At 43.9% G+C, this 26,550-nt stretch overlaps 1 protein-coding gene across 1 annotated transcript in view; it reads left to right on the top strand.

Annotated features, from left to right (window-relative positions):
- NAALADL2 (N-acetylated alpha-linked acidic dipeptidase like 2) overlaps positions 1-26,550 on the top strand; it is a 756,283-nt gene that overhangs the window by 707,843 nt on the left and 21,890 nt on the right. Inside the window, exon 13 of the mRNA XM_054984198.1 lies at positions 11,726-11,924. Coding sequence (XP_054840173.1) covers positions 11,726-11,924 — 199 coding nt within the window. The remainder of the gene's footprint in view (positions 1-11,725; positions 11,925-26,550) is intronic.

The following is a 26,550-nucleotide window of genomic DNA, read 5'->3' as shown; positions in this document are numbered from 1 at the left end:
TGCTGGATTTTCTCTTTGACTCTTTAACAGGCCCCGTTGATTTAATCTGGCATTTTTCCTTAGCTCTGGTTAATTCATTAGATTCACACTTCTCACTTCAAGGAAAGGAGGACTTATTTTCACGGCAGTAATACCACCAAGATAAACTCGCTCAATTCTGTTAACTTTGCAATTTTGTTTAATGAATTCTCTTGCAGCTCATATGTCTCCTGTGTCTCTAAGATCAGTTTCATTATACGGTTATGCCCCCCACACTTCCCCCCCCCTGATCTTGCCTGTAAAGATGTCACAAAAACATCTGCAAGGTTTTAGTACACACACTGCTTGTGGCACATAGTCCCATCTTTGTACACATCTACTACAGGGTTTCCCAGCGTGGTACCCCTGGATGTTAGGGACCCCCAACACCATCAGTACTTCCCTTTGTGCCTGCTGATCTTTTTGGAAAGTGAGTGGGGCCAATGTAAGGCAGGGCTTCTTATTGGCTTCCCTTATTCAAAGGAAAGAGTCCTCCACTGGAGAAAGAGGAAGACTAGTAGTGAGCATTTGGGCTTTCCCGTGTGTGTGTTTCATTCCCCCTTCAAGGCTTTCCTTCTTCCTAGGAGGTGTGAGGAAGGAATTATCCTGTTTGGCTTCACTCCTGAGGCAGCCATTTGGGTGCGTGGCTCCACTTTCTCTGGAAGCCATTTTGGGTGCCATTCAGCACCCTCTCTCAAAATTTCAAAGGTGACCACAGCCTCAAAAAAGTTGGGGACCCCTGATCTACTAGCCCCCTTTTCAATTTCAGGGAGCTTCTGAAGCTTTTTGTAGCATTTGTCCAACAAAATGGATGAATATAATCAGGGGTCATTTCGTAGAAAAAGAGCTGGAGGAACTCCTTAGCATAACTCATTGGCATATGCCACACCCCTTGACATCACTGGAAGTGTGTCATTAGCATAACTGATTTGCATATGCCACACCCCCTTACATCACCTATCCTGGCTGTTTTAGACCCAATCCTGGCCGAAATTGGGCCCAAAATGGCAAAAAGGGGCTGAAAATGGCTGCAAATGGGCCCAAAATGGTCAGGATCGGGCCACTGCTGAGTGGGAGAGTGATCCACCACCTGTCAGAGGCCCAATCTGGGCCGTTTCGGCCCCAATCCAGGCCAAAACAGGCCCCAAATGGCTGAGAGTCAGGTGGGCGGGACCACCAGTCATGCGACCTCTTTGGGGAACTGCCGGAACTGCGTTCCTGTGCGTTCACCCTCCAAATGAGCCCTGAATATAATGCCTTTCTATATACAGGATTAGGTTCTGCAAATTCTTTTCACTACCAGCCATGCTTTCCTCTGACACAAGTGGCTTCCCTTGCTTCAAGGGGTTCTCAGAGGCCTATTATCACTGAAGAAGGCTCCTTGTAACATAGCAAAGGGCCGCCACTAATGGAACAGATCCACAGAATGCAACTCAACATAGAAACACAGTTCATTGTACGGATACTGAAGCACAAATATTGCTGAAAAACATGTGAATTTTCCCCTGAAAAATGTGTACAAGGAAACTAAAAACAGCACAGAATTAAAGTACCGTGGGTTTGATTTGCGCAAGGGTTAAGTGAAGCCAAAACAGAGATCATCAAGTTGAAACAGCATCTGTGAAACATTCAAACTCATTCCTAATGCAGAGAAGGCCCTGCATCCATACAGTGATGCACATTTAGGCTCTATGCAGCCATTATGACAATTTTTTAAAAAAAAAATCTGTTTTAAGTTAGTGCTTTAGTGAGGGATATTTATGTACTGTTCTATGGGTTTTATTGTTCTGATCCAAATCAAAAATGCTGCATTTTTTGTTTTTAGCTTGTGCAAAGATGGCTGCAATGGTGGGATTGTTTCCATCTTTGTAGCTATTGTTGTATCTGAGGGCAGCTGCTAACAAAAGGCAGACCCACAACAACTTGTGGAGGAGAAAAAATCCTGTCTCCTCCCCTACTGGCCCCTGCTTTCCCTCCCCTTCTGAAATCTCGACCAACCTTCCTCCAAGTCCACTTCCTGCTCCCTCCTCTGATATTGTCATCTTTGCTCAACCACTGCCTGCCCAGTCCTTCCTCCTACTCTTCAATCCTCATCCGTTCCCCTTGAAGCTCTTGTGGTTTCTATTCTTCCCTCATGAAAAGGGAGTTGTTTTAGTTGTGATATGAGCAAAATAATTTTAAAGGTTAAAAATAGCCAGAGAAATAAACTTTTTATAGCTTTTTGCAAACCTGCCTCTCTGTAAGTTTTTAATCCACACAGTGCCATACTTGGCATTTATATATGTTATGCTTGATAGTAGACTTGAGGACTGAGATCCAAGCTACAGGTGACACCTGACACAGGTTGGACACTTGTCAGCTTCCCTCAAGTTTTAATGGGAAATGTAGGCGTTCTGGTCTTGCAGCTTGGCTCTCCATTTAATTGAAGTTTACAGAGCAGCAGTCTATGGGAGGGAGAACATGCGGTCAGGAGGGGAGTGCAGGCATTGGATTCTCACCGGGCGCCCCCCTTCCCCTGCACTGGTGTGTGTGTGTGTGTGGGGGGGGGGTGTTTCTGTAAACTTCAATTAAATGGAGAGCCAAGCTGTAAGACCAGGACGCCTACATTTCCCATCAAAACTTGAGGTAAGCTGACAAGTGTCCAACCTGTGTCAGGCGTCACTTGTAGCTTGGCTCTGAGAGTGTGAGGTACAAATATACCAAATGAACAATACAAGGGTAGTCATTCAGTAAACACTGTTCTTTGAATGGTGACTTTAACTGAACTGAACAAACCTGCAGCTGGGTATGTTGCAGCTCAGGAAATTAGGGATATTGTTATTAAGCACTGGACTGGCTGACTTGGAGAAGGGTTATTTATCCCTTGAACAAATGCAGTAGCTACAATTGGTAGGGCACGTCATTTGAATGTATATCGTCTTAAACATCTTTCGACAGCATTCCAAAGTGGGGAAAAGGAGGGAAAATTACAAATGTTATTTCACTCAAGGGGAAAACAGTAGTGCTTTTATTATCCTACACTTTGCATTTTTTATGCTACCCTCTCCGACATGAATCAGGATAAATAATCTTGTCTGGTTATTTTAAGTTGTTAAATAAATACAATTGGAGGTACCAGAAGTGGGAGCTTGGGAGATGTATGCTGCTGATTGCTGAATTATACGGAGGATCTTTCATTGTGCATGCTAAAGTTAACTGTATTTTATTCACAGCCTTGTTATGCCAGATGGATATTTATTCTAGACACGGATTGAATGCAGTGACATATCTCTGCTTAACCAATTGTTTTTATAATGGGCACCACTGGATTTTTTACATATCCAAACTGGGCTTTTGCCTGCGAACATCCATACACCACTGCAGCCTTCTTTGCTGGAGTATAATTCCAGTGGGCATGGCATTGATAAAATGGCCGACACCTAATTGACCTGTAACTCAGACTGGTTAAGTATATGAATGGACTCACTGCCTGCTGTCAGTCATCTTATAGGATTCCTGCAGCAAACAAGCTTATGGGGGAGGGACCATAGCTTAGTGGCAGAGCATGCATCAAGGAATTCCCCTCCTTCCAGTTGAAGCCAGGGAAGCCCCAAACAGGCTTTAAACTTCAGCTGAGAGGATGGGGATCCCTCCCTCCCTCCCTTCTTTCCTTCCTTCCTTCTTTTCATGTCTTTCCATGTCTCTCCTCCTTTCTTTCCCTTCCTTTCTCTTTCTTTCTCCTGGGGGGGGGGGGGGCCTGCAGCCGCAACGCGCACAAAGATGTCACTTCCCAGAAGTGATGTCATCGCACAGTCCTGGGAGCACACACACACTTTGCACATGCATATAGTGACAGAGGCGCCACCTCCTGCCAGAAGTTGCCCCAGGTTCCTCCACCTCTTTCCCCAGAAAAAAAGCCCTGATAACCATAGTTAATCTGTGAACATCCCAATGTTAATCCTTGCTTTTTTCCTTGGTGATGACTTCATACACTCCCCAACTACAGAGATCCTGGCCATAGCAAAGCTGATGAAACAAGGAAGCAGAGATCTGTGTAGCCTTTTGAAAGCCGAATCCACGTTTCCCAAATAACCAGAATTCAACATCCAAGTCCAAGAACACTTTAAAATCCAACAAAAATTTCCAAGGTGTACATTTTCATGAACCAAAGCTCACTTCATCAGATACTATATCTGTGCTAAATTACTTCTCTGACAAACACCAGGATTTCAATTCAGAGTGTAAGCTTTTGAGAGTCAGAGCACCCTTCTTCTCTGACAAAGTGAGCTTTGACCCTCAAAAGCTTTGACCCTAGAAAATGCTGTGGGTCTTTCAGTTGCTACTGTACTCAGGTTTTTTCCCTACTACTACAGACTAACACAGCTACCTACATAGATTAAAATAGCCATGTTTTTGTGTAATGACTGAAATAACCCAGAGCTGACAACTTTACACTAGCTAAGATGTCCTCTCCACTGACAAAAACAAGGGCCATTCAGAGCTGCTGTTACAAACACCCTGGCCAGGCAGAATGAATCACCCTTAAGTTTCTAGCAGTTGCCAATAGGTATATTAGTCCAAAGAAAAGACCACAAACAAAATTACACAACATAGTACAAGCATTTGAGCTTTCCAGAACCCATCATCAGCCTGGATATTTGCTACTAAGGGCCAAGCTACAAGTGACGAATGACACTTGAACAGCAAGTGGATTGAGTGGAGGGCAAGTGAACAGGGAGAAATACACTTGCAGTTCAAGTGTCATTTGTCACTTGTAGCTTGGCCCTAACACTCCCTCACTCACCAAAAGGGAAGGAGAAGACTCTTCAGGCCATGATCTTGTGGCCTTATCCTCAAGCCTGAAACATCTTTCCTCCTCCTTCGGGTGAAACATCCATCCTGGTAAAGAGTTGTGGAGAACTTTTTTCCTTTTTTATTATTGTATTATAACATAGAACATTCATAATAGTAAACATTCATAACGGTAATAGTAACAAGAGTAGTAGAAAAGAGCAAGAGCAAGTTCGTTACCATCCACGAACAACGAACAACAAACAGAACCGAACATGTCCCCTTAATGAACATGTTCGGTGTTCGTGTTTTTGGCTCTTTAAAAATCCCTTTAAACGATCAGCTGGCAGGTGGCAGGGGGGGATTACCCCTTGCTGCCTGCCAGTTGATAGTTTAAAGGGCCCTTTCATGCCACATGCAAGGGGCAAGGCCCTTTAAACATCCCACAACCCCCACCCCCTGCCCCTGCCCCAGTACCTCCGGGCTGCTGCAGAGGGACAGAGAGATTCTCTCCATCCCTCTGACAGTGGGCAGAGCTGGCACCGCGGGCCGCTTCTGCCCACTGTCAGAGGGGCGAGGAGAGACTCCCCTGGTCCCTCTGACAGCGGGCAGAGCCACTGCGGCCGCGGGGCTGCTTCTGCCCACTGTCAGAGAGACGAGGACAATCCTCCAATGTGATTTATGGCATTACATGTCAGCAATGCCCCTCTGTTCTCTATATTGGGTAAACTGGCCAGTCCCTTCAATAAAGAATCAATATGCATTTGTCTGACATCAGAAACAAAAATATTCAAAATAATAATAATAACATTCAATTTATATGCCACCCTTCAGGATGACTTAACGCCCACTCAGAGCTGTTTACAAAGTATGTCATTATTACTAGACATGGGTGTGAACCAAAAAAATTTAATGAACCAGGGGTTCACGGTTCAGTGCCAATGGCGATCCCGAGATTGCAAACCGCAACAAACATTTTCCGTTGCTGAACTGGTTTGCGGTTCACGGTTCATTGGGCGCAGAATGGCCCCCGTGGCACTTAGAAAGCCCATATTCCCGGGGAGTCTTTTGCAGGCTCTCCTACAGCCATCATCCAAGTTTGGACAAGATTGCAAAAGGGATCTTGGAGTTATACCTTCTCCAATCCAAGGTCCCCAGGAAACTCCCACAAAAATCCAAGCTCAATTATACTCTCAGTCTCTCTCCCCAAAGGCTAACAAGCAAAGCATGGTTTCCAGTCCTGAAAAACACCAGGCTAGCAAAATACTCTACACTCGACAATAGCCCTGCAGAGAAGATTAGCATATCAAGCACCAATCCATATGCAAAAGAACCTCCTCAGGATACAGTGAAGCCTCCCTCCATCCTTACAGGATGACTCAGCCTAACCTTACCTTCCTGAGTATATATAAATTACCTGCCAACTTCTTTTCCACACTGTGACACTGAGAGATCTCTGTCTTTTGGTGCCACACCTCTGAAGATGCCAATCACAGCTGCTGGCGAAACGTCAGGAACTACAATGCCAAGACCACGGCTATACAGCCCAGAAAATCCACAACAACCATCATTCTCCGGCCGTGAAAGCCTTCGATAATATCATAGCTCTTGATAATTGTTCAAAGCTCACTGACCACAATATAACCAATGCCTAATAACAGTGTTCACAATCAGACAATGTCCCAATTACTGTCAATAAAAAGAACTTGAAAACTTGCACTGTTTTGTTTGTGAATTAGACCTGGAGCTCACTTTGAAACCAACTAGCAGTAGCATGGAAGGAGGTAAGAGGCACCTCCCCGAAATGTGCCACCATCACCCAAGTTTACTGTCTACCTCTGGAGCTCACCTTGGAGATGAATGATGGTGGCATAAGAGGAGGCAATGAACAGCTCACAGACCTGGACCCTAGCGGCCCAGACCCATCATCCAAGGTGACCTCCTTAGATGCTGCTGTTAGCTACGCTCTGCGGCATTCACCCTGGACTCGGCCAGCTGCCACTCAGTGGGAAGCTGCGAAATATTTTGAGCCATCTCTGCTGGGCAGCTGCTTGCATCATCATTTTCTCTTCTCTCTGCAGCTGTTTTGTCTTTCTGGATTAGCCAAACAGGAAATTTCCAGCGAGGTATCACACAGCGAATGGGATGGCATCACAGCACTACACAGTCAATCAGCTGGTGTTATATGACTGTGTCGTTCTGGGGAAACAAAGGCAGAGTGAACGAATAAGCAAGCATTTTTGCAAGGAGGGCCCCCTTCCCTAAGTTCTTAAAAGGGCCCCCAAAATTTTCAGCCTTGCTGAATATATCTATTTTTTTAAAAAAAACTGTGAGTAGTTTTAGCTTAGCTGTAATCTTTTTATGGCAGCAATACCTATTACTGTTGCATTTATGGAGCTCAGAAAAATGTGGCCAAATCAGTTTTCAGTATCACATAAAAACCAGACCGGGTAAACGAAATTTCTACCTCTTCCTTGCTTCCTATCTGTATTCTTTTCTTATTCTTACTTTCTTTGCACCCCCCCCCCCATTAAAAAACCCTACCAGGAATTATGCACCATAGAACTGATTCAAGAAGACACTAATGCTACTCAAAACCATTGGCATCAAATTCTTATTATATCTTCAGCCTTCAGAACAGCAGGAGATACTGCTGTGTATATTTAGGTCAAAGCAAATATTTCTTTCCTGTTTCATTGTCACTGCGATATGTTCTAGTTGGCTGCTGGTGCTTATTAGCACAAAGCGGAGAATCCTGAAGAAGGTGGAGATTGTTAAAGAAAATGGTACCTTGAATATTAGACTTCTTGTGCTTGACAGCTTTGTTTTTAAGTTATATTATCTTTTGCTATTAAGCTACACTGACTACAGAACAAGCACACTGAATCTGGATTTTGTAGGGTAGCTGGTTAAGTTACTCAAACACACTTGGGAACGTATGATGTATCTGCTCAGCAGGTTGTTGAACCTTCCCTTTTATTCTCCCTCCTTTTTCTTCACACAGTCTTTCCATAAATATATGATGTCTACCAATTAGAAGTTTCTATAGTTGGGAAAACATACCAGAACAGCTAAACAAATGTTGATGAAAACTCTAAAAATGGAGGCCTGTGGGCTTACTCGAAATTAGTTGATATTATTACACGCCTCAGTTGCAATTTTTGATTCAATGGCTCTCGCATTTTGAGATTCTCAGCGGAGAGAGCTGGAACAGGTTTATTTTAAGACTACTTTGGAGTATGTCTGTGGAGAAAAAGAGTCTGACGAACAGCATCATAATGATCTAATTGTAGGGCTTGTGAAAATATGGAATCAATTTTAATGCTCCAATGTCTGTCTATATCATCATACGCAAGAATGATATTTATGAGGGATTTTAACTGTGATTGATTGATGAATTTTGCAAAGTAGCAGCAGTAAGATCTAGAAAATTATAGAAGGGAGGGAGTTCTGTTAATTATCAGACATGAGAAATATGGTGATATAGGGAGGTCTGTTTTGTCTTTTTCTGTCTGTAGGACATGAAGGGAATTTTACAATACAGTCATCTCCAGATTGTGCTGTGCTGATGGAAAGGGTTTTTGTTACAAGGAACTAATATGCATGTATGGAAGGTCTGTTCATGTTTTCCCCTGGATTCGAGGATTCTACATTATCTAGCCTTGTTTGCAGAGTGGAACTTCTCAAAGATGCTTATTAATTTGCTCATGTGTTGATTCCATCCTCTAAGGAGCTCAGGGGAGATTTTCTTTCCTCCATTTTTCCTCACAATAACCCTGTGAGGTAGGTTAAGCTGTATAAGAATCCAAAGGCAGCTGTAGTTCTAACTGGAGAGTAGAACCCGGGTCTCTCCAGTTGCATGACATCCTAACCATTATACCATGCCAGCTTCATAATATGGTCACAATCTGCTGCCCTACCACTTGGGTAAAGACCACTGGGAATGTGGTGTGCCTTCGTTTTTATTTGCTGATGTGATTTAGTGCTTTCAAGAGTAGATGATACAAAAATGCAAAATTGAATCTGGGTGGGCTGATTGGCCCACTGTAAGACTAGTGTGGAGGGAGGGAAGGCCACATGGTATAGCCCAGTCTTGTCAGATTTTGGAAGCGAAGCATGGTTGGTACTTGGATGGGCAACCATCAAGGAAGACTCTGCAGTGGAAGGCACTGGCAAACTATCTCTGCATCTCACTTGCCTTCAAAGCCCCTTGCTGGGCTGCCCATAAGTCGATTGCAACTTGATGGCACATACACGCACAAGACTAGTATGATGCATGTTCATTATGTACCCTATAGTACTCAGGCACATTCTTAGGTCACATGGGACAACAAGGAAACCTGGTTAGCTTAGCTAACACTGCATAACTCCATGTAATCTGGTTGTGGAAAAGGTCCAGAATCCCCACTAGCAAACAGGACTTCACAGGAAGACACACATGCACAGGTTCATACAAAAAGTATTCTCTAAAGTTGGAAAGCTTGAAAACTATTGCATTAACTGAGTAAAAGAATTAAATACATTTGCATGTTATCAAAGCCTCCATACAGTAACTTTTTTGAAGCTGGAGAGTAGAGATGGGCATGAAACGAACCACGGAACAAAATTCCATACGGAATGGCTGGTTCATTTGCACCGAAACAGACATTCTGTAGGAACGCATGTTTACAGAGCAAACAAATTTTTCCAGCTGTTCTGTGGCCAGTTCAGAGTTTCACAGACCCCACACCAGTTTCAGCCCATCAGCTGAACCCAGCAGGGGTCTGTGAAACTGACAGCCACTGCACAGAAGAAAGGGGTGTCAGTTTCACAGACCCCGTGTTGGGTTCAGCCAATGGGCTGAAACCGGCACGGGGTCTGTGAAACTGACAGCCTCTTTTCCTGCTGCCCGGGCTGTCAGTTTTACAGACCCCATGCTGGAACAGTGCGGGGTCTGTAAAACTGACAGCCCAGGCAGAAGGAAAAGAGGCTGTCAGTTTCACAGCCCCTGTGCTGGTTCCAGTGCGAGGTCTGTGAAATGACAGCCTCATGAACCACGAACCATGAACTAGGAAAAGGTCGGAAGTTCGTGGAATGCTACAAACCATGAATCGTGGTTCTTTTTTTTTCTGGGTTCGTGCCCAGGTGTACTGGAGAGTCAATTTGATGTAGTGGTTAAGAGCAGCAGGACTCTAATCCGGAGAGCCAAGTTTCATTCCCCACTTCTCTGCTTGAAGCTAGTTGGGTGACCTTGGGTCAGTCACACCGCTTTGGAGCTCTCTTAGCCCCACCCACTCACAGGGTGATTGTCATGAGGAGAATAATAACACACTTTGTAAACTGCTCAGAGTGAGTGTTAAGTTGTCCTGAAGGCTGGTATATAAATCAAATGTTGTTGCTGTTGTTGTTTTTATTATAGAACTTGGAGTTTGATAAATGAAAACTACCACTAGGTAGAAGACCAAAAAGATGCATTCTGTATCATAGTGAAAAGACAGCAGGATCAAATCAGTTTCAAAAGTATGGCCGTACCTTCAGTCTCAGTCTCTGATTAAAACAGAATCCATTGATTAAAAATTGTCTCTGTTGAATAAACAATTAAAGCTTCAGTTGGCTGATACTAAGTTGGCACCCTCAGCAATATTCTTTGTGGAGTCCATGGCTTGAATCTCACAATCTACCAGCAGAAAGAACTGAAAGTCTGGGATCTCTCCCCACCCCATCTTCCCTCCCCTCTCCTGGAGCCCTTTCCAATCCCAGGAAAGTTTATTGCTGGGGTTGAGGGACTCGTGTACTCACAGCTGCTCCACTTGGATAGTTATAGTGGGGAGGACCTTGCCCATTCTGCCTCTTGTGTGAGTGGAAGACACAGAAAGGACCAATTCTCCCTCTTCTTCCTCCTCACTGCAGCCAGCCACCTGACTATCAGTGTACACAAGTCTTTCAACCCCGGTAATAAATTTTCTGAGGTCAGAAAGGGCTCGGGGGGAGGGGGGCAAGGAAGGTGAGTAACATCGATGATCGCTGCACCTGTTCAATACATGATCCAGCCCCATAATGTAGAACCAGGATATTGCCAGGTCTATAAGACAGAGATATTCTGCAAGATGTATGGTGGTTGAGGTGAACAGTCCTCCCCTCTTTCAAGCGGCCTCCTCCCAGGAAAGGGACATCATCCCCTCCAGTTCTGTATAACATCTACCAGTTCACCCCTTGCCCTACAGGTTTTGGTTGTTGAGGGATTGTGCAACAAGAATGCTGCCGGATTTTATTATTTGGAATTGTTTTTATTGATGATACTATCTGTTTTTATATTGATGTGATCCCCCCCCCCCGAGCCTGTTTTGCAGGGAGAGCAGAATATAAGTATAATAAAATAAATAAAAATAAATAAACCTTGGAATATCTGTGTTCTAGATTACTATATTCTGGGTGATGTGGAAGAAGGGTTGCCAACTCTAGGTTGGGAACTTCCTGGAGATTTGGGGGAGGAGCCTAGAGAGGGCAGGGTTTGGAGAGGGGAGGATATAATGCCATAGAGAACACTTTCCAAAGCAGCTGTTTTCTCCCGGATAGTAAAGAGTCCAGTAGCACCTTTAAGACTAACCAACTTTATTGTAGCATAAGCTTTCGAGAACCACAGCTTTCTTTGTCAGATGCTGATGAAGAGAGCTGTGGTTCTCGAAAGCTTATGCTACAATAAAGTTGGTTAGTCTTAAAGGTGCTACTGGACTCTTTACTATTTTGCGACGACAGGCTAACCTTGGTAACTCCTCTGGATCTATGACCATTTTCTCCAAAGGGACTGATCTCCGTCAGCTAGAGATCAGCTGTAATTCCAACCACCACCTGGAGGTTGGCAGCCCTCTGTAAAAGTACCCTAAAAATGAGTGAGTTGGTCAGTCCACGAGGCCCAAAGAACTTTTCATCTATAATATCTTTCTCCTGTCACTACTAGATGACCATCTGGATATTGAGCCATTGCTGAAGGTGGCCTATTCTCTGCGAGAGAGTGCACAGTTGTTCCAATCGGATGAAATGCGCCCGGCTAACGACCCAAAGGAAAGAGCTCCCACCCGTGTAAGAATGCTAAACGACGTTCTGCAGAGTCTGGAGAAAAACTTCCTAGTTCAACAAGTTCCTCCAGGATTTTACAGGTAGAAAATGCTCACTCTGCTCTCTGTTCATTTACATCAACCAGTATTGTAATTTCTCTTGGCTGGGCTCTCAGAGCTGTCTTGCTAAGCTTGCGAATCTCTGAGGATGCAAGATAAAAGCTCATCTTTATATTTAGCAAAACCATTCTTTCAGCCAAAAGAAGAAAGAGTCACACTAAAGCAAAAAGCATGATTAGGAAACAAGCTTGTAACATTTCGATCACCACATTACTGCTGATCAGAGTCACTGCATTAAAGTCATCCATGCTGAATGGCTCTTTGAAGAGCTGCCTTGCTGGATTAAACCCAAGGTCCATTTACATGACTCCAATCGGAGCTAGCCTTTGGGAAACTCACACAACTAGGGCATGATGTAGTCTCTCTACACAAGACATCTTACATCGGGATGCTCAAATGACTTACTTTCTGTGTGGTCTTATATTCAAGTGTACTCTGCCTTTCTAGTGGTGCATGTGTATTCACAACGGGAGAACAAGTGTAAGATCTTTCCCTTGAGCATCCCCGCGTAAGATGTCTTGTGTAGAGGGACTCATAGTCGGAGACGTACAGGTTGCTGCAGCTTTCAATCCCTTTTGTTCTGAATGTGATTGCATTGCGATTCTTTGGTGAAATGTTTTGCAGGTGCTCCCGCTCATTGGAAAAAAACAAAGGAATCTTGACACAGTCTGTACAGATAATCAAATTATGATTGCCCCTTTACATTATTTTATCAGTGGGCAGAAGCGGCATTGAAAGATATGTAGGGGGAGGGATATAGATGCCTAGCAGCTGGGTGCTCTGTGGCAAAGTGGAAGCGGAGTGCACCGTGAATGCGGAAACATTATTATTTTTTTAATCTAGGGAGCAATCCTAAGAAAGTCTACTCATAAGAAAGCCCCACATTATTCAATGGGGCTTACTACCAGGAAAGGGTCCTTACTTTGTTTAAAACATTTTTATGCCGCCTTTCCACCTAAATTGGATCCCCAAAGTGGTGAATAATTGAACATTAAAACATTTAAAATAATACAGAAAATAATTCAATTAAATGGAAGAGTGGAGAATTTTTAGCACATTAGTGTCACATCAGAAACAAATGCAGATAATCCAGGGAGAAATTGGTATTAGGAGGAGCATTCCAGACACACCACTTATTGCAAGAATTAGTCCACTGTCTCTGCAGCAGAAACACTTGAAATGGTTTGTGTTATTCATATTTCCACAAGCTACAAAAAATTATATGAAACGTTAGTCTTTATCGTACTTTTTGGGGTAAGAGTACAAAACTTTGACAGTCTTGCTGATGCATACCGTACAATCTCTTGATTCTGATGAGAGCCGACGACGTATTTTGTGTCTTTTGGAGTGAGGGTTTACATTTTTTTTAGAACCAATTTTGGTAAAGCAAAGAAGAAATTGGGGGGAAAGCCCTCTCTCCCTCAGTGGAGACCTTGTTTTGCACTGTGTTTCAGCCTGGAGTAGAGATTTATGAGTGCGTTATAAAGCTCTGAAATAGTGGTTTATAATGGAAATGCTGGCAGACCTTTAACTAAAGCAGCACGAACAGTACTGCAATAAATACTCAACTTCATCTGTAAACAGAAATTTAGGATGCAGTTTGCAGCCTTGACCTTCAGGCTCCAACTGTGTTTAGATCATTAAGATTCCATAAATACTATAATTTACAGCTTTCTGAAGAAAGAATATGTGCCAACATAAAGCACATATTCTTCATGGGAGAAAAAAAAAGATTGCTTCCTGGATATTCATTGGGACTTATGTTCTCCTTCTTTGTCACAGTGCTTGACAAAACTATAGGCATCACTTCTCAATCAGGGTTGGCAGGCAGGCCTTCATCTGCTGTCTTCAGAATCTTGGAACCCACAGCTTTAATCCTTACAACTGAGAGCGGAACCACAAGTGACAAATGGCACAGGTTGGACACTTGTCAGCTTCCCTCAAGTTTTGATGGGAAATGTAGGCAGCTTGGCGGAATGTTGGACAAGTGACAGTTGAAAAGTCCATTGGACAGCAGTCAGAGAGCGAAGCTGCGAGACCAGGATGCCTACATTTCCCATCAAAACTTGAGGGAAGCTGACAAGTGTCCAATCTGTGCCTTTTGTCACTTGTAGTTCCGCTCTGAGAAGTCTTTAAAAAGAACTGGTGTTGACACTAGATTTGCTGTGATGAGGTTTTTCCGTGCTTTGCTGGCAGAGATCAACAGTCCCATTTCAGTTTGGAACACACTCTCCAATTACAGGCATCAGTAGGGAGACCAGGTCCCCTTACCTCCAAAGTGGAGGATGGGGGTGTCTGTAGGCAGGTGTGGGGGTGGGGGGGAAGCCTTGATTGTAAGTCCTCTCTCTTGCTTGGGTGTGCTCTGGAGGCCACAATTATATCACTTCCAGTTGAAAAGCGGATGTAATAGGGTCCCAGCAAGGGCAAAATCAGCCCCAAACATAGCATTTTTGCTATGTTTAGAGCTGATTTGGCCTTGTTGAGACTCCGTAGTTTCCAGGTTTCAAATGGAAGTACATCATTGGGGCCTCTGGAGCACTCTCGTGCACCCTTTTGTCATGTGCTCTAGTGGCGCCTTCCTCTCCCCGATCCTTTTTCACCAGCCAGCTAGGTGAGCAGAGCCGGAGGGGGCGGAAGGTAGGAACAGGGTCTAGCATCCTTAGTCATCAATGAAGAATTCTCAGATGTTTCAGTTTGCTCTCTCAGAGCTTTGTTTTGTGCCCAGGACTTATGAATGGATTAAAAGTGAGCACATCTTATGCATTTGTGCAGAATCTTGTTTTCCTTTCCAAGCTGTAGAAGAACTTTGTGGAGAAATGATGTCTCAGTTGTAATACCCATACTACCTCCAAGCATCACAAGCTGTGTAGATCCATATTCTGAGCTGGATAATTACAATTTCCATTGCTATCACTACTTTCCAGAAGGAATCATTCATCTTTGAAATTATTTATTTCAACAACATGAGTGCTGTCTTATGCCACTCCAGTGGCATCTGTAGGCAGGACTCAAGTCAGTTGGGCAACTTCCATGTTTACCCCCAAACCCAACATCAGTCCATTGGCATGACAGCCATCCAAACAATGTGGTTATTTCTGAAAGCATTACTACAGTGCAGTGGAGAGCAGCTACACAAAAGTAGCAATAGTTCTCTCTGTCTGTTTAAGCAGTAGTACCATTAAGTAATTTTCGACTCTTTAGACGTAGTGGTTTATGATGGATGAGCCTTTAGATGGTTAATGTATACTTCAAATATGAATCTATAGGCTGTTTTGGGGGGCGGGGAGGCACTGACCCTGTAAACTGGGGCTGTAGTCTTTCACTGCAAAATCCAGCCTTGATGGCATCAGTCTTTGTCTCTGTCTGTCTGTCTGTCATATTTTTATCCCAGCCTTCCTCCAAGAACCTCAGAGCAGCCTGCTTTTCTATTTTATCCTCACTGCAACCTTATGACATAGATAGGCTCAGCTGAAAGAGAATGAGTGATGTTTGGATCCGGAGGAATTAGCCATGTTAGTAACAAAATAGTAAAGAGTCCAGTAGCACCTTTAAGACTAACCAACTTTATTGTAGCGTAAGCTTTCGAGAGCCACAACTCTCTTCGTCACATGCATCTAACAAAGGCTGATTCTGCACATGTTGGATAATGTACTTCCAATCCTCTTTATAGATCATTTGGAATGGATTTTTTCATGTGTGGAACAAAAAATTCACCTCAAACGATTGATAAAGTGCATTGAGAGTGCATTATCCAATGTGTGCAGAATCAGCCAAAGAGAGCTGTGGCTCTCAAAAGCTTATGCTACAATAAAGTTGTTAGTGTTAAAGGTGCTACTGGACTCTTTACAGTGATGGTTGGGAAACTCAGCATGGTATACATGGAGTTCTTCCATTTTACCCTTACAAAAACCATTTGAGGTCAATTATGATGATAGGCAAGGATTTGTTCTGTGCCAGCCACTCAACTATGTAACTAAGCCAAGGTTTGAAGCCAGGTCTTCCCACGTTCAGTACTCTAGCTACTATAGTACATTGGCTTTCATGGTCACACCTTCTAATTAATTATTCCAGCTCTCAGTGTGTAACTTTTGATGTGTTGGGATTTACTTTGCTTGACCACTCGTATCAAGTGGAAACAAGATTAATTCCTTCACTTATGTTGATGCTCTTTGCATTTATTTTTGCTACTACCTTCTTATAAATTCTTCCTTTGTCTCATACATATTCTTTTGTGTTGTTTTCAAATGAGTCCAAGTCTTATTAGCGATGCATAGTTCAACATTGTCATTGGCATATTTGCAAATTAGAGCATCCAAGAATTCTTGGCCACATTTCTTACATGTTTCTTTTTCTACTACAAAGTGCATAATTACTAAAGGTGAGACTGTTCTGGTACTTAGAGGGGGTGGGGGGAATGGACTTGGAATCATTTGAAAAGAATGCTCAATGTGGGAATTAGAGGGTAGAGAAGTACAGCTAGTAAAACAAGGAACAAGCATGTACCTTAATGTGTCATGATATGGGGGGAGGGCCATGTAGGTTCACCACAAACAGGACATCCCTTCCAGGAATCTATCCTCCACCCCCACCCCAATCAGGTCTGGGCCAGGGAAAGGCCTTAACTGACTGCCACCATTCCGGTTCTAGGGCTTCACTAGAGAAGGCCCAGAAAACCCTTCTGCCCCCAGGCAACCTAATATAAGGCCTAATTATGGCCAAATTTGAGGTGAGAAAACACCAAGCATAATGAACAGGAAATGGTTTATTAACAAATATTAGAACCAATGAGTAAATAGTAGTATTATCAGCCCCCTTCTGTGGGCAGGGGATTCCCCAACCCCATATTTCTCCCCCTGCCCCTCTCTTCTGCCTGGTGGGAGGAAAGGAGGAAGGTGGCAGGCCAGGAGCAACTGGACCATGCAGCAGCAATGGCAAGCATACTCCAGGGGCCCAGATGATGTCACTTGCAGATGAAAACTGGAGGTACATGGTCTCAGCAGGGCCTCCAGTACACCCCTGTGAGTGAGGCAGATGGATTGGGGCTCCATGCCTGTCTACTGACCCCCCTCATCCCCTGCTTTAAAGGTAGGCAACTCTAGTAAATAGGAAGTTTTACAAATGGGGCAAACTAATACAGAGGAGAACTCACACAGAAAGAAGCCAGCCAGAAAACAATAAAGCTCCCTGATGTGACTCCTTTACCTAGTTCCTACTGTATTTCACTACCTGATCCCAGTAGGCCGGAGGCACTCTACTATGGGGGTAATGAATCAACTTCCTCTAAAAGCAACACCCCCCCCCCTCCTTGTACAGGGCCTTACATGCTCTGTTAGAGTTCTGCCTCCTAGACAGTGATTGGTGTCAGTTTCCCCTCCCTTTTTCCTCAGTACAATCATAAGGCTTGGAGGACAGGCTTGTGGCAGGACACCTGAGTGGCTAAATGACATGGACAGAGAGGCAGTGGAGAGGCATCTGGCTGCACTGGATGAATACAAATCCCCTGGGCCGGATGGGGTGCACCCAAGAGTGCTGAAAGAACTTTCCAGAGAACTTGCAGAACCCCTGTCCATCATCTTCAAGGCCTCCTGGAGGACTGGGGATGTGCCACAAGATTGGAGAAGAGCAAATGTTATCCCAATCTTTAAGAAAGGGAGGAAGAATGACCCGGGAAACTACAGGCCGGTCAATCTGACCTCTGTTGCTGGGAAGATATTAGAGCAGATTTTAAAGGGATCAGTCTGTAAGCATCTGAAGGACCACTCAGTGATCCGGGGAAGTCAGCATGGTTTTGTTCCTAACAGATCTTGCCAGACCAACCTGGTTTCCTTCTTTGATCGAGTGACCAGCTTACTGGATCGGGGGAACTCTGTTGACGTGATTTATCTGGATTTCAGTAAAGCTTTTGATAAGGTTCCCCATGACATTCTGATGGGCAAACTGGAAGACTGTGGAGTAGACTATAGGACAGTTCGGTGGATAGGGAACTGGTTGGAGGACCGCACTCAAAGAGTGGTGGTCAATGGCGTTTCATCAGATTGGAGGGAGGTGTCCAGTGGGGTGCCGCAGGGCTCAGTTTTGGGCCCGGTACTTTTCAATATTTTTATCAATGATCTGGATGAAAGAGTGGAAGGGCTGCTCATTAAATTTGCTGATGATACCAAATTGGGAGCGGTAGCAAACACCCAAGAAGATAGAATTAAAATTCAACAAGACTTGAATACTCTGGAGAAGTGGGCAGCTGTGAATAGGATGCAATTCAACAAAGACAAGTGCACAGTATTACATCTGGGCCACAAAAATGAGAAGCACAAATACTGGATGGGGGATACACTTCTGGGCAGTAGTATATGTGAAAGGGATCTTGGGGTAAGAGTGGACTGTAAACTGAATATGAGCAGTCAGTGTGATGCGGTGGCAAAAAAAGCTAATTCAATCCTGGGTTGTATCAAAGGGGCCATAGTGTCGAAATCGCAGGAGGTCATAGCCCCTCTCTATACTGCCTTGGTCAGGCTACACCTGGAGTATTGTGTGCAGTTCTGGAGGCCTCACTTCAAAAAGGATGTGGCCAAAATTGAGAGGGTGCAGAGGAGAGTGACAAGAATGATCAGAGGTCTGAGCCCTACGAGGAAAGGCTGAGGGTCTTGGAAATGTTTAGTTTGGAGAAGAGGAGGTTGAGGGGGGACATGATTGCTTTCTTTAAATATTTGAAAGGCTCTCATTTGGAGGAGGGCAAAGAGCTGTTTCAGTTGGCAGCAGAGGGTAGGACGTGAAGCAATGGGCTAAAACTACATGCACAAAGGTACCGGCTGGATATTAGGAAAAACTTTTTCACGGTCAGAGTAGTTCAAAAGTGGAATCAGCTGCCTAGGAAGGTGGTGAGCTCCCCTTCACTGGCAGTTTTCAAGAAGAGGCTGGATGAATACTTGTCAGAGATGCTTTAGGCTGATCCTGCACTGGGCAGGGGGTTGGACTAGATGGTCTGTATGGCCCCTTCCAACTCTATGATTCTATGATTCTATGAGGGTGCTTGGAAACGGTAGGCCTGTAGAGAAAATGGCAGCCAGACCTACTGGAAGCAGGATTTGATGGTATTTTGACGGCATTTGGGTTGCAAGGCTTAACCCTATCCATGATGGGGCAAAACAGAGGAACTAATCTCTTGAGTGCACAGAATCTAAGAAATAGGGGAGGGATTATAACGTAAAACTTGCACCACAAATTTTACCTGAACTTCAGGTACTTAGAAGGTGACATTTTTCTTAGCAATGAGCTGAGAAGTGATATGTACAGTTGTACACATTATCGCTGCTCTTTATACCTCATCATGGCTTCAGTGTAAGTTTTCAACAGCTCCAGGCTTTAAAATTACAGTGTTAATGCCACCGTTTTTCATGGATTCTAGCACATTTTGTTCCGTGACTAAAATATTACCTACAATTCTCACTGTGAAAATGGAAAAAAAAAAGTGGCATTTTCCTCTGATTGTTCAGTATATTGTGGCATGAAATGCATTAATTTCGTGAGGTGGAAACCAGAACTTGTATCTTTAAGGACAGTTGTTAGTCACATATATTATCTACAACTTGAGTCAACTGACAATCCATCCATGTTTGGTCATAACATACAGCCTTGATATCAGTCTTGTTATTAGCAGTCTTCTGAGTCATTCGTGTTAACATTCTGCATCATTTTGCCTAGCAAATTCTTTATGCTTGTAGGAGGTCCTTGCTATTTACATTACTTCTCCTGGAACTTTGATCCAACTCTACCTGCTATAAGGCAATGTGGACCTAGGGATGCCAGATCCCTGGTGGGGGCAGGGAATCCCTCGCCCCCCACACCCTGCCCCCACTTACCTGGCCAGCGGGGGAGCATGCACCTTCTGTGTGCACTCCCACGCTCCCGTGTGCAGCAGCTGCCTGGATTTGGCCCATTTTGGCCTGGATCAGGGCTGCTGTGGAGCGCAGGAGTGCTCCCGTGCTCTGCAGTGGCCCCAATCCAGGCCAAAAAGGGCCTGATCTGTGCCAAAATGGGACCAAACCGAGCCCAATTTGGGCTGAAATGGGCCCATTTTGAGCTGCTGCGGAACACAGGAGCGCTCCCACACTCCACAGCGGCCCCAATCCAAGCCCCTGCAGAGTGTGGGCGCGCTCCCAGGGGCCACATGATAACGTCACTTCCCAGAAGTGACATCATCGCACTTGTGGGAGCACATGCGTGCGCACCCCCACACCACCACAAGAGGTAAGTACAAGGAGCCAGTCCCCCGCCGGGAGGATAAGAGGGACTGGCAATCCTATGTGGACCACAATCTGGGAGTTCTGTGGATTGGAAACTGATTCCCTGCCATTTGTCTGTCTGCTAACCAAAAGGAATTATCTAGCCATATGCCACATTTTTATCCTGCCCTTCCTTAGACTCAGGTGATGCTAGACGGCTAATAACGTACTGCTGCTTATGACGAAGTTCGTAGATCTTTTGCTTTCTCTCAGTCTGAACATTTTATTGCTGCCTGGTTAGCTCACTACATAATCCTTAGACCTGCAAGTGGGCCTGCTGAGAGAAAAGAGAGCAGGGGGGAGAGAGGGCACATCAGTGAAAGGGGCATGATTTTCTTTGCACTTTACAATGTTCCAAGCAGGCTGTAATGATGATTTTGTTTGCTGCTGAATGCAGCACCATTCCGGCTTCCTGGGACCTCAAGCTTACTTTGGGCCTCCAAAATTTTGTCCCCTCTAGGCAGCCATACCCACAAGTTGTTTCCTTTCCCCCTTGTTAATGGTAAACAGAATCAAAGAAAGAATGGTCTCTTGGGCTTTTAATAACTGTGTAGAAGAAAGGATTTCAGCAACTGATTCTTGTTACTCAGAGGTGAGTAAGGTTGTACCAGTACTTTGTTTTTTATTTTACAAAAGCACTTATTAAATGGGCCCATCTTAGATCCATGGAAGGTGGCAAAGGGAAAGGGAAAGATGAAATAAAAGAAACAAGGAGATAAAAGTACAGGAAGCCTGTCCTCTGTTGCACCAGGTCACCTTACTCCTACCTCTTTCCTCGCACAGGATAGATCTTATCACACAAGAACAGGCAGCAGCATTTTTACCTCAGACTTTCCACAATAGTGGTCACCACAGCACAGTGGATCCTTAGCTTGACTCACTTGACTTTAAAACACAAATTCATAAAGACAATGCCTTCATTGTTTAAAACTTAACACAGAAAATCAGAACAATATCAATACTTTAAGATGAATAAAATAAAATCAGGAGATATCTGTACCCTATGTATGTGCCCTGTTGCTAGGGTTGCTAGCCTCCAGGTGATAGCTGGAGATCTCCCAGAATTACAACTGATGTACAGGCAACAGAGATCAGTTCCCCTAGAGAAAATGGCTGCTCTGAAGGGTGAACTCTATGGAATTATACCTCATGGAGGCCCCTCCCCCCACAAAACCCCACTCTCTTCAGGCTCTGACCCCAAATTCTCCAGGAATTTCCCAACCTGGACTTGGCAGGTTGCTGATCTTTCAGTGGGTGCAAACTGGCCGGAATGGTACCTTGCCTATCTTGGGGAACCCAAATACCTACATTGCATATATTCTACTAGAAGTTTTACCCTCCTGAATTATTATCTCCCCACCCCCCAGTAGAGAAAAAGACACTCATGCTTCACCTGCCAGGTTTCCCTGTCAGGATTAATGGCAGCTCGTGAGGAGGAGGTCTCCGTTTCTCTCAGGAAACAGTGTTGGTAAAATGGGTTAAATCCACTCACCCCTACTGCAGGACCTGTCCAAATTGAGTTTTCTGCAGCTGTTTACTAAAGTTCGAAAAGTATGAAGACCGGATAATAGTTCTCCCATATAATGTAATACCATTCCCCCAACCTCCCAAAGTATTCACAGTTATGTGTAGTTAAAAGTCAGGTCAGGGCATCGGTGTGCATACGGTGCAGAATTGCCATCATTTCATTCTCATTTATAGAGGAATGACTCACCCATTTATCTACCTCTCCCCTTGCTTAAACTGAGAAATGCACAGTGCAGATGTGAAGTTAGATTTGTAACATAGGAAGTGGCTCCCAGTCCCTGTTTGTGAATGTCCCCACCACCTGTCACCAGAGGCTGCGAGTAAATGTGGCCATTACAGCACTTTGGTATTTAAACTCAGTTTGATTTTGCATTTTAATATTCATCACTCTTTGAAGCAACAAATTCAGCACAGAGTCCCCAAGTAATAATGACTAATCTGATAATGCTCTTACAAATTCCTGCTGTGGTTCTGATCTTTCCTCATTATCACTAATCATGCTGAATCATGCCCTCTCTTAATCAATCCCAGGAAGAAAGAAATTGAGGATAACCTAGTCGGAATGACCCTTGGAGGGTTTGCTCCTCCGAGAAGGGCGAGCGAGAGATTAGGCTGTCATGGAGCACAACGACTCCTCACAGTGAAATTTGTGCTTGTGTGAAAACAACATCTTCCTTTGAGCACCACAGATCTATAGAGAAACCCACGTGCGAAACAGAATGGAATCACCTCTCTCCACTTGCCAGTTCTTCACAACAGCAATTGACACAGTATCAGATGTTATTTTGTGGTGTCAACCAGGCTACATTTTAAAGCTTAGTTAAAATGTAAACCTGAAAATCTCCTTCAGACTGTCATCCATGAGATGCTGTCAATCAGGCCTCCACCATCTGCACCCTTCCATGAGAAACATGACTCAGCAGTCATGCACAATATCCAGCCAGTGCTCAAACAGGTCTTATGGTCTTGCTGTTTATATGGAGTGGGGGGGGGGGGTCACTCACCTAGCCAGCAGGCCATAACACGTTGCAGGAGCTGTGTTTGGTTTGGTGCACTATGAATTGTGCTTGCCGGAGCATACATGTTCTCTCTTCCCTATTTTCTGTTCACTTCAGTATGAGTGGTCCTAAAGGGTGTGCAGCTCTCCACACGTCAGTCTCCCATGAAACCAGTCTTCTGATAATATAAGAATATACATAGAGCCTGATGGATCAAACCAGGGGGACATTGAGTCCAGTTGTTTCAGACAGCGGACAACCAGTGGCCCTGGAGGGCCAAATAAAAAGGGCATAGAGACCAATGCCTTCTCATTAAGCTGTTTCCTAGCACAGGTATTCAGAGGTTTGCTGCCTGTGTATGGAGGTTCCCTTTAGTTACCATGGCCTGTCACAATTGATGGACCTCTCCTTCATGAATCTCCCCCCCTAAAGCCATCTGGGTTCAGGGCTATCACTACTTCTGCTGACACTGAATTCCAAAGTATAATTGGTGATGGAGGAAAATGCCATCAGGTCATAGCTGATTTATGTCGACCTCTGCTGCGGTTTTCAAGGCAAGAGACTAACAGAGGTGGTTTGCCATTGCCTGCCTTGGCAAGCCTGCTTCTTTGGAGGTCTCCCATCCAATTACTAACCAAAGTCAACCCTGCTTAGCTTCCAAGATCTACACAAAATACAGAATCCGAGGAACCGCAATAAATTACCAATCAATTGAAAGTTAATTTTATATATATGTATTTTTGCTTGTGCAGAGTGCTGAAGTGCAAATGCATATATATCAATTCAAAGTGCAGTTATGAACAATAATAATGAGGTAGTCTGTCAATCCAGAAATAATACAATATATACAGTCTCAACTGGTGAATGGAGAGTATACACGGATGGGGAGAAATGTCCCGCTTGAGATGAAATTCAGACCACCAGTCCAAAGATGGAACTGGAAGTGCCAAGGAACACTGCCGACGGGCTTATGCGCAAATTTCCATTTCCCGTTTCGTTCTTACTTCTTCTTGGGCATAATTCAATGAACTATGATGGAAATTATTATGCAACATTAATTAATAAATTATTTCTTATAAAACATAGCATCTTGTATAGTCATTCATATGCATACTCACTGGTCACAGGTATCTCTCCTCACACCCCACTCAGTTGGAAATACAATGAAGGCTCAAAATGCAATGAGATGACAGATACAGCTAACAGCTAACAACCCCGTATTTCAATAAAATGCCTTGGGCCATATCATTAAGACAATTAGGATCTACCATTTCCTTAAAGAGGTCTAAACCACATAACAAATGTGTGTGATACAGTACACCAATTAATATTACTTCATATAAATACATACATATAATATCTACATACATATAAATACATTCATATATAAAATACATTCATATACCAAAGGGGCAACATAATAAATATTTTGTATGTGTATGGTCGTAGAAGCAATGCTTACCAGAAACCTGAGGACCATAGGTCCCTCCAAAAACACAGTGGGCTGTATGCAGTCTCTCTAAGCTTCCAAGATCTGACAAGATCAGACTTGCCTGGGCTACCCAGGACAAGACAAAATTTAATTACCCATTGAATAAAGAAGTATGCTGTAGCATAGAGATTAAGTGGTTGGGCTCAGAGCCAGCACTCTGCTGGTTTGACTCACATTACTGCCATGAACTCTGCAGGTGGCCTTGGGTAAGCCACTCCTCTCAGCCCCAGCTCCCCAACTGTATTGTGGGAATAATAATAACACCGGCTCAGTCCATCCCTCTGAGTGTGGCACTAATCTGTCCAGAAGAGCAGTTTATAAGCACACGATGGTTATTATTATTATTACTATTATTCATTTTGTCTGTCCTGAACCTACTATCCATCAACTTCATGGGGCGCCCCTGAGTGCTTGTATTATGAGAGAGGTGGAAAAAGCTATCTGGATCTACTTACTGTACCCACCACATGCGTAATTTGATAAGCCTCTATCATGCCCCCCCTTACCCATCTTTCCCCCCAGATTGCCAGGTCCCAGACTTTTCAACCCTCCTACACAGGAAAGGTGCTCCAACTCCTTAATCATCTTGGGTACCCTCTTCTGTACTTTTTCCAGCTCTGCGATATCATAAGAACACAAGGAGAGACCGGCTGGATCTCAGCAGTTATCCATTGTCCAGCATCTGGTTTCATACAGCAGCCAAACAGTAACTATGGAAGTCCAACAATCTGAGCATAGAAACTGATGCCTTACCCTGATGTTGCCTCTTGGAACTAGTATTCAGAGATCCCTTGCCTCTGAATGCGGAGGTTCCCTTTAGTCATCATGTCTAGTTGCCACTGATAGACCTTCCCCTCCATGAATCTGTCTAATTTCTTTTTAAAGCTGTCTATGCTGGTGGCCATCATTACATCCTCTGGCAGCAAACTCCACATTTTAATATTGTGGTCCCTGTTCCCAACTGGTGCAACAACATCTGAGCCCCACTCAGAATCAATGTTGCTACACCCCTCGTTGGCACCTTGACCATCTGCTTCAGATTGAATTGTTTGCTTGTCCACCTTTTCCTTGTGGTAGTAGGGTTTAATTTTTTTGCCTTGTGGGAGCTTTTAGCTAGAGATGGGCACGAACAGAAAAAAAAATGAGCATGATGTTTGCTGTTCATTGCCATCCACGAACAGGGACTCACGAACAACCACGAACATAGCTCTGTTCACAAACATGTTCGTGGTTGGCTGTTCGTGGGGGCCAGCAGGCTCTCCTCCAGCCATCATCCAAGTCAAGATCCCTACTGCACCACTCCCAGAAACCTGACCTGAGCAGGCAGCAGGAAAGGTACCAATAATATATAATAGCTTGGTCCCAGAACCTGGCAGCAGCCCTGAAACTTGAAGCTGATCTGTGTAAGAATGATTGTAGTGTTCAATGAATGAGAACTAACCCAACAAACAGACTTGAACTCTTTATGAACAAGTGAACTGAATGACGAAAAATCAGCTCCATGTGCGCAACCAACGAACAGACAGTGAGCCAAAGTAACAAAAGTTTGAACATCCCTAGTCCTGAAGCATTGAAAAACAGAGGTGTTTTTTGTATTTTGCTCAAGACAGCTATTTTAATATTTCAGATATCTTGTGAAAATTGATGCATGTGACAAACAGGTGGAAACTTTGTGTCAGAAGCAGTATCACTGAGGTTGGAACAATGTCTGCTGGGAATTATAATTTCTGGGCTTGCACATTTGTTACCTTTTAACATGAGCTGTTTTATGAGGAGATAGCTACTGAATTTACTAGTAGAAAGCAGCCAGTATATATCAAAGCGATGGCTCAAGATAATTCACAAAATGTGAGAGAAAAATCTGTTCTGGGTAACTGTGGTTTACCTTTTACAAAGATAGGGGAGAATGAAATTGAGAAGATCTGTGATAAATTTGAATAAAATACCTGTACTAAATTTTAAAAAAAGGTTGGGAAAGATTGTGGCAACATTGCAAAAGTTCTCTCTGAAGCCAATTAAGTTATATTTCCATTTGAGTCAAGCTTGCTCTACATGGGCAATGGAATGGGGTGATAGAATCCTGAGATGATAGAATGGGCTATACCAGTTCACAATGCAGGTTTTTGAAAGCTCTTCCATACTAAAAAAATCCATGTAGATTTTTTATTTAAAACTAGCACATATTGAGAAAGGATGCCATTCTACCCCTTTCCAAATAATGCTATTTTTCTGATTGTGAAAAGATTTTTTTTAAAAAATAGAGGAATGTTTAAAAAAAATGTGATTTCTTCCTCTGCCCTCTTCTACCAGAA

Source organism: Eublepharis macularius, chromosome 6 (assembly GCF_028583425.1).
Source record: "Eublepharis macularius isolate TG4126 chromosome 6, MPM_Emac_v1.0, whole genome shotgun sequence".
Classification (NCBI taxonomy): domain Eukaryota; kingdom Metazoa; phylum Chordata; class Lepidosauria; order Squamata; family Eublepharidae; genus Eublepharis; species Eublepharis macularius.
Note: the sequence above shows the minus strand (reverse complement) of the source record. Positions and strands in the feature narration are given on the sequence as shown.